The sequence below is a fragment of the Halictus rubicundus genome, chromosome 5 (assembly GCF_050948215.1).
Source record: "Halictus rubicundus isolate RS-2024b chromosome 5, iyHalRubi1_principal, whole genome shotgun sequence".
Taxonomy (NCBI): Eukaryota; Metazoa; Arthropoda; class Insecta; order Hymenoptera; family Halictidae; genus Halictus; species Halictus rubicundus.
Genome location: NC_135153.1, coordinates 3,223,731 through 3,233,326, shown reverse-complemented (window position 1 = coordinate 3,233,326; position 9,596 = coordinate 3,223,731). Strand labels below are relative to the sequence as shown.

The 9,596-nt window shown below is 36.5% G+C and overlaps 1 protein-coding gene across 1 annotated transcript; it reads left to right on the top strand.

Annotated features, from left to right (window-relative positions):
* The first annotated feature begins 511 nt into the window (after positions 1-511).
* Positions 512-9,596, top strand: LOC143353957 (trypsin-1-like). The gene is made up of 6 exons (XM_076787573.1): positions 512-643; positions 2,693-2,781; positions 2,911-3,052; positions 4,813-4,926; positions 5,235-5,387; positions 9,063-9,596. The coding sequence occupies exons 1-6, from the start codon at positions 542-544 to the stop codon at positions 9,213-9,215; spliced, it is 753 nt and encodes a 250-aa protein (XP_076643688.1). The 5' UTR covers positions 512-541; the 3' UTR covers positions 9,216-9,596.

Sequence of the window (9,596 nt, the reverse complement as noted above, 5' to 3'; positions counted from 1 at the left end):
TGCATATCCGTTAGGTTAAGAAAGCTGGGAATCCATGGTTGCATCGAACCAGAAAGACAACAGAGTCATCTACTTCCGTCGTATCGCGTGATTAAGACTCTTCCGCGAAGCCGATATCCGCGTTCAGCGTTCAATCATCGATTTCCTTTTTCTATCCGTTTTTCCTATAATGCCCCCACCCGATCAGTTCCGTTTTACCTCGGGTTTCCACGGTTTCAAAACGGAACGCAAGTTCGCGCTTAACTCCATCGAGAACCGAAGAACGGACGGGGACAATTTTATTTCGCCGAATCAAACGTAGGCATTTCGCGAACCGTTGGGAAGTTCTTTTTTCGTCACATATGAATCCACCTGAGGAGGAAAGCCGAGGAACGGAGTGGTGGATCAGCGAAGCCGGAAGCGTTGATCGATTACTTTTATCGAAATCAATGTAATGTTATCTCGATAGCAAATCTCTCGCCTTATCAGCTTAGCGACAGCCTTTAACGCATTGATTTCCAAGGAAATAGAATCAGTCGGCGTGGTCCGTCTTACAAGAAACATGTGGCCGGTGTTCCTTCTTCTCGCGGTCGCGTCTGTGAACTGTTTCACACCAAGGATTATTGGGGGGACATCAACGACCATTGAAAAGTATCCGTATCAGGTAAACTAGTCTAATTCATACTCCGCGACAACGTTACAAGACGCTACGTAACAACAGGTTATGGTTTTCGATCGAATTCGACCTGTTTTCAATTTATGCTTGAGTTTATATTGTGGTTCATGGAAAAAAAGACAAAAATACGAAAAAGTAAACTTATTTAACTTATGAACGTATTTTGTATTTAAACGAATCGGTAGGATACGATTTACGATGTTTAAATAAATGTTTACGTAAATATTAATTCAGAAGGTAGGAAGAATCTAGAACTCATTCGGAACCAATACATTGGGTTGTCCGAAAGTTCGATTTTTAAGGGAAACTCAAACGCAGTACATTTAAATTTCGATATACATTTATTGAATTAATATAAGTGCCATTTTGTTCCATAATCTTTCTCCATCTTTCACGCAACTTGCGTTTCTCGGCGAAAAATTTTTAAATATGATTTTTTATATCGACCAAAGAGTTAAAGTTTTTGTCACTATGGGAATTTTGTATTGACCTAAAGAGATGACAATCTGAGGGTGTAATGTCTGGTTAATAGGGTGAATGGTCCAAACTAATCAAACTTTTTTCTAAAAATGCCTGAAAGATCACCTTCTTAGACTATGTACACATACCGTTTGTTTTCAATCATTCTGACATATTCAGACCTATCCTAATGCCACCTACAGAAAAACGGCACGAACTTTCCGGAGAACCCAATATAACTGGAAAATAACTGTCAAAGAACCGGCATGGAAACTAAAATAAGAATCGTAAGGGAAGCAGATAGTAGTTGGAAATTTCGATTCTTCGTAACAGTTGTTCAGAATATAGATCCTTCATAACTGTTTCCATCAGAACCTTTATGTAACGGTTTGGAACGGTTATTTCGGGACGGTTTCAAGCCCTGCCTTAAACCAATTTGTCTAAACTCAGATATTTTTGTGATCACATCAATTTTTTATTTTCCCAGCCCGGGATAGTCACGTGACTTTTTCCTGAGTCTGTACAATTTCCGTTCATAGCCTTCAGACATAGTCTTAAGATCCGTCTTGGTCTTGATCCGACGGGTCCTGAGTCTGTGACTAAACTTGCCACTTTGAATTTTTTGTTCTGTATTATCGATGTTATGAATTCTGACACTAGAAACATGCTTCAAGTTTTTGGCTTTATTTCGCAGAGAAAACTCATCCAATGGCATAAAAATTCTTGCATTCCACGGCATGCACATTGTCAATTTTTGGCCTACTTCTAACGCTTATATTACCAAATATCTGCATAATCTCGTCAGCTCATGACCACCGCGCGCTAGATTGAACCTTCCTCTTTCGAATGAGCCTTTTCCCAGCGAAAAATATTCTCATGTAAGGACGATAAGTTGAGGCACGCAAAACCATTTTTCCCCTATTTTTGTCGGTAATGTGGTCACTCTACTTTATCGCGAATATACGGAGTCTTGGTTCTTAATATGTCCCGCAGTGACCAATTGACAAAATCGATTAATTAAGTTTACTATATTTGGTAAACTCACAAATAGTTGCCAACTATCGTAGTTATAGTGACCAATTATGTTGTATTCATAATTTCATATTTTGAACAAATACATCAAGCTATAACAGAATCGTCACAAAGTAGAAAAATGAATTATTAGACTGCGGATTTTATGCATTTATGGCAAAATGAAGAGGTGTAATTAAGTAAAACAGTGAAAACATTAGAAGAATTTAAAAATAGTATTACATTATTTTCGACTTATTAAGTACTTTAAGAAAGAAAATAAATTTCTACTGCACTCCAGTTTGTTGAAATTGAAGTGGAATATTTTCATTTTGCATAAAGATCCGCAGTCTATTAATCACGAAAAATGTGTCAAATTAAGGGGGGAGGGGCGTCAAGTATGTATTTTTTGATAAATTTTTAATAATCCGAAAATGATATGTACGATTTCAATAATGATTGCAATGTTGTTAGCTGCGAAAAAAATAGTTCCGTTTGATGTATTTGATCAACACATACAGCGACTGTTTTGCAACAAGCAACGAAGTAATTGTTTTCATAATGCAGGTGTCTATCCACTTTAATGGCAAGTTTATATGCGGGGGCTCCATAATCAGCCCGAACTGGGTGCTAACGGCGGCGCATTGTGTCTATGGGTTTGTGTTGATTGAGTTATGGAACGACGCGAGACCAAGTAGATAATTTATTAATTACCGGGACGCGAAATTGCTAGTTCGTAAACTGCATCGTACGGTGATCCGCGGTTAATTGCGATTACCTTGCAGACGCGCACCCTCGTCTTTCCGCATTCGCATCAAGAGCACCTACAATAGCCAGGGTGGCACCCTGATCACCGGTATACAAAAGAGCATTCCCCACCATATGTACGATGACGACTCCTACGAGTATGATGTGGCTCTAATAAAGGTATGCGTACACTTATGTATAACAGTTTGCAGAAAAGAATCTGCTTATTAAAATTGAGGAATGAGGTTAAATCGATTGACCATCATTCCAATTTTTCATTTTTATCATCAAACAGAGGTTTAAAAAATTTTTAAATTGAGAATATAGGGTAAGGGACCCAACTATTGTGGGAATACCAATTAATGTGCCTGTATTAATTATACTAATTTTTAAAAGCATAATGAATAATAGAAGAGAGATATAGATTAAACTTTACCTCAGGAAACCGGAAATTTATAACATTTTTTTTATGTAATCCTGTCGATTTTGGCGAGAAAATGCCGAAAATCCAAGTTCCAATCCTAAGAGATCACTAGTTCAAAAGTTATGGGTATTAGATGTGCGATTTTCACTCGCGACGGTCATTACATACCAACATGGCGGCGCCCTCACCTGTCAAAAACGCTGAGTAGTTAGATCCCCCCACAATAGTTGGGTCCCTTACCCTACTATTTCATGAATTTTCTTTTCTTTCTATTTTATGGAATTAATCGATCTGGCAAACGAGTGGCTCAATTAATAGACTGCGGACTGTTGGAGCAAAATAATCATTTTCCAAGACAATTACAGGAAACAGAAGTTAAATAAAAATTTATTGCTCCATTTAATAATTTTAGTAAGACGAAATTAATATAACAGTGTTCTAAAATTCTTCTGTTGTTTTTACATGTACTTTGCCTACTTATTTTTGTCATAAATGTATAAAATCTGCAATTTGCTAGTGAGCTAATCTAAAAATTTGATCATGAGGATATCTTGTAATAATTCGTGTGATTATTTTCCGTGATTTGATAATCAGACAGTAAATATAAGAATGGTAAAAACGGATAAGATATTGGTAATCTTTTTATTATTATATCAATGATAATCTTCATTCTCTGTTTTTGCAATCTCATTGTAAATAGTCTCGTATTCATAAAATATAATTATTAGAATGAAATTAATCAATATGAAGGGAGAATACTAAGGAAGATTCTACTATTTTACATTAATTTTGGAATTTTGCTACAAAAAAACATCAGGTTTACTATGCAAATTTCGTGTACACTTTTTTATTCACTATTGAAACAAAACTGGTACTTATTATAAATGTTGGGTTTCTTATTTAGAACAAGTACAGTTATAGTTTGTATCGCCATTTTAAAAAAGTAAACGTTCAGTTCTGCCGTAAATTTGAACCTTGTTGAAACAAAAAGATTGGTTGATCTACCTTAATTCTCATTTTTAGTTTATTATTTAGTACAAAGGTATATGTTGTTAGCATCGCAATGAACAAAATGCAAAAATTATAAGAACAACTAACTTTCGTTTTAATTTTTCTCATATTATAAAGATGGGATGATTTTGCTTGACAATATTATAATTGTTTTACAATCGTGTTTTCAAGTAAAGAGTATCTTTTCACAGTTTTTGGAGTTAGTATGTCAGTGCCTGGAGCGTTGTCTCTTTCTGCAAACTGCACTTTTGGAAATTTAAAAACACTGTTCTTTAAGATCAAAAATTTGGTTCTCCAAACTGCTCCAATGAAATGCACCCTTAAAGCGTTTCATCTGTTTTTAAAAATTAATTTTCCTCAGCTGTACAATCATGCACTTTTACAATTTCAATAATAGTAAAATAAAAATTCTAAAACCGGTCGTTTGACCGGCGGTGATAATTTCATTGTTAAATTATTGAAATGAATGTCGAAGCAAGTATTTAGACTGGCACAATTGTTGTAGTTGCCGACGCCGATAAAGATGGACGGCAAAGCGAAACCGATCCCGTTGGCATCTTCCAACAGCGCTGTGCAGACCGGAAGTGCCGCCGTGGTAACGGGATGGGGCTTCACGTCGGTAAGTTTTTCGTCTGGGGGTCTGTATGTAGATCATTTTGACAGCTGTTGCATAGGTAAACCGTGTTTGATGGCGGCACGATGCTTCGGTCAACGGTAACGTTCCCCGGGACTGATTACCCACTGCGAACTCGCGTAAACATTAAGGTTTGTTTGTCGATCGGTCGACAATGTACGTTCGTAACGGCAAACATTCGCCGCATCGGGTACCGGCTCTCTCGCGTTTGCACTACCCCCGGTCCTGCCGGCCTCGTGAATCGGTTCGATCGCCGTTCCAAATCGCCTGGTGTAATATGCAATCACTTGCAGGTTAGCGGCTCGATCTCGAGTAACTTGCAAACCCTGACGGCTCCCGTCGTCGATCAAAACACTTGCAGGAAGATCTTCGCCGCCCAGCACAAGGATGTAACCAGCACGATGCTGTGCGCTGGCAGTATGGTTGATGGCCAGGGCAGTTGTCAGGTAAAGACCCTTGAATCTTCCTTTAGCGGACACGATAGTGCACGGTTAAATTTACATCGTTACGGGACACCTTTTTCCCGAGAACCGACTCGTCAAAACTCCACATTACAGACGGATGCCGCAAAGGAAAACATAAACATGCAATAAAGAAAATCTGATTTTTAGTAATTGTCCTCCTACCTTTATATTAGGGGGACCCATAGTAATCAATTATTTTGAAATCTAAAACATACTTTGTAGTCAATTCAGGTTTTCATTTCTTAATTTATTATATAATCTCCATGATTATCAAGGACAGTTTGCCATCTTTCCTGCAAATTTTCAATCCCCCTCTTATAGAAATCCTCCTTACATCTTCTATAGAAGTGAATGTTTTATTTTATAAATATGGCTCTAGAGATCTGAAAAGATGATAGTCAGAGGGAGCAATATCCGGTGAGTACGGGTGGTGCGGTGAAAGTTCCCATTGCAATTCTTTGATTTTTTCCTGTGTAAGTTTCGCTGTAGAGTGCCTGGCATTGTCAATTTACAGTATTACACCTTTTCTCTGGACTAAAGATGCCCTCTTTTTCAATAGTTCTGAATACAGCCGTTGTAATTGCTGACAATACAACTCAGCAGTAACTGTTTCTCCAGGTTTCAACAACTCAAAGTGAATTATGCCACGACAGTCCCACCAAATGCACAGTAACACCTTTCTAAGTAATAAGCTAGGTTTAGGGGTTGATATTGCGGTTTGATTTGCAGAAAGCCATTGCTTGGAACGCTTTATGTTATCATAAAGAACCCATTTTTCATCTCTGGTAACGCTTCTGCTAAGAAATGGATCTCTACGAAATCTGGATAGCAATGAAGTGCAAATTGATCGACGAATATTCTTGTTGGTCTCAGATAATTGATGCGGTACCCACATTCCTTGCCTATATGCCTTTCCCATTTCGTGTATGTGACTTTTTATAGTTGATCATGAGGACCCAAGGCTTCTCGATAATTCTTGTATACTTAATTTTGGATCAGCTTCAACTAGAGATTTTAGGGTGTCATTATCAAATTCAGCTGGTCGTCCACTTTGAGGCCTGTCAGAGAGATCATAATCACCAGCAGCAAACCTTCTGAACCAACGTTGACACTTGTTGACCTTCAATACATCTCCATAAACATCGGAAATTTTCTTTGTTGTTACCGTTGCATTAAATCCCGCGTGAAAATGAAAAAGTATGCAATGACGAATATGATTCTCGGAAGGTCCGGACCCCGCCATTTTATTACAGGGTTGTAAGAAAAATTATACTTTTTAGAATATTTTGAACACAGGCTGCTTTACCGAAAACTGTAAAAGAATGCGTGTTTCCTCTTCAACGATCTGTACAGAATTAAAGGCAAAACAAATTCTTTGCAAATAATTGATTACTTATGGGTACCCCTAATAATTGTAGTACAGGGACAAAATTATAGGGCACCCTATGAATCTGTTAATTTTTATTTAGTAGATAACGTTCTTGTTTATTCGGTGTCCTGTTATTCTTTGTCCCACTTGAGGACTTGAATCTTTTCTACAGATATTTGCAGTGACAATTTTTATTCACCTGAATTTATTTTTAAACTGACAGCTTTTACATTTGGGCTGATAATTATTCATTTCTATTGACGAAATTATTTGAAGTACCTCCATTATTTCAGTACCTTTCCGACGCTGCAAAATAAAATAATTGATTTTCATTTACCAATTTCGTAAAAGCGGATATCAATTTGGAGTTGAAGCATTTTTGATGTTCCCTTTAAAAGTCCAATTGAGAGTTAATTTTCGTAAACGGCTCAATTTGGCTCGATAACGAATTTTTCCTTTTAATTATGTCTTATTGATATACGAATATAAAAACCAATTTATTACCAACAGTTCAAATACATTGAAATTAAACCGTGAAGTTTTATGCAATATAAAAATGTTCCTCTTCCAGTGCAACAAACAGGAGTTAATAGATATTTATTTTCTGTTTTAATTGGTTTGTCAGATTTAAAATAGTATGTGACAGTGTTTTTAATATTTCTGATGCTTTTACGCTTTATTTTTTGTTTCACCCCTTCATTGTTGTCCTAAATGTATAAAATTCGGTCTAATTATAGTTCACCTAGGTGACACAATTGTTACCCAAACACTAGAAAACATAATAGATAGACGATATTTATGTGGTTTGTAAAATTTAACAATACAAGAAAACTTGATGTTAAAAAATAGTAATGACATTCATATTTTATTTTTGGCATGAAGAATATTTTAGCCATGGTAATAAATTTTCCTCTCATTCTAGTTTTCATTAAATAATTTACAAAAATGAGAATTTTCTTAAGGATGCGTAGTTTAGTTGTTACAGTGATTTGAACGTTTTATTGTCTCCATGTACCACGTACAAATGTTTTTTCCTTTCTCTAGCCTTTAATTTAAATTATTCTTCTTAACGTATTCGTTTTCGCATTGAAAGGTCGTACTTATTAATGCTAGCTGAGAATTGATGTCGAGTCAATTGAAGTTTCAAAAGAACCTTCTTGAGTTTAATAAATAGTTACTAAATGATAAACATTTGCAACAACAATTCAAATACCACTTCAAATACACGTATCTACTGATTATATATTCCTGGAACTCAAAGATACTTGAGAAGATTATTATTATTCCTTCAATCGTTAGATAAATGTTTCTTGGAAAATCTAAAATAGCCTAGAAGATACTATCTAATCCACGAACAGTACTTGATTCGATAATGTCCATACAAAAGAAAAATCAAATGCAGTACATACTGGGTGATAACCTTACATTTTAACGATACGAGAAGATGTTTATTTACGCGAATGGAATCCAATTGTACTACTGGAAGCAGTGTTGTCAGATCAAGACTTGTGTCCCCACTCTAACTTCCCCTTCCACCGCGCTATTCCCCACGCTTCCGCCGCAGACCGGTCACGTGACGCGTTTTGTCTCTGTTGTGCATACTCCGGTACTGACAGAGAGAGAGGGTAACTTTTTCCCCTCAATTCGTGCTCCCTCCCCTCCTCTGGCGTCACTGACCGGAAGCATGAACAACGTCTTCACACGTTACGTTATGCGTTTTGAAGAATAACTCTATGTATAACTAACTGACTGCATTTGTCTTTTCGTTAACATTATACTAATCAAAATCCGTTATGCCATTTAAAAAATCGACGATAAGCTTGAAATATCGGTAAATATGACATTGAGAAAACTCTCCTGTCTCGTGATAACAGCTCCACTTAAATAAACATTTCTTTTATTTAAACATTTCACCTGGATATATTCCAGGTGGAAATGTTATGTAACTCGACCTATCAGATCATTATCTGACAAAAAAGATGATATCAGATCAAATCCAATTATATAGTATCTACAATTGAACCACTTTGTTCGAATACGTTCATTAAAATTATGTGAAGTGTCATAATATTATTACCGGGAAATTTCGCCCGTATTATCTGTGAACGAGGTTTTTATCGCGTACTCCACAGATAATTCGTCCACAATGTTATCTTTCAAGATATTAGAGTAAACAAAGTCACAGATTTTTTCCTTCGATTTTGTAAATTTTGATTCTTCTGCGAAATTGTCGATATCGGAGCAGCTCTTTTCGGTACGGATAATAATTTTTACACGCAATATTACAGGGCGACTCGGGAGGACCTTTGGTACATAATGGCGTTCAAATTGGTATCGTATCATGGGGCGCTAACGAATGCGCCAGACAAGGATATCCTGGAGTGTACACGCGAGTGTCCGAGGTACGATCTTGGATAGACGCAAAGCAAAGAGAAAAATGAATATCTTCCTGCGCATACCTCGGGCGAAGATTAATTTTTCCTCGTCGGTTGTAAGCACGCTCCATCCGACAGAAACAAAACGCCGATAAAAAACGGAGCTATTATCTTTTTTTTTTCGTGCACAAACTTCCAGCCTCGGGTTACAGATTCATATTTTTTATACAGAAAAAAGAAAAATATGAGAGAGATCCTTAATAAACTTTATTAAAAATGTATCAGCGAAAATGTATATTTCATATTTTTAACATGTTAGCCGGCCTCTATTCGGTAACCGGAAAAATCAAATAAAATGAATGCGATTTATTTTATGAAACAAGAGCTGAGAAGTCATGATTTATCATATTAATTACTAGGCTAAAAATTTTATGCATTTCTGACGAA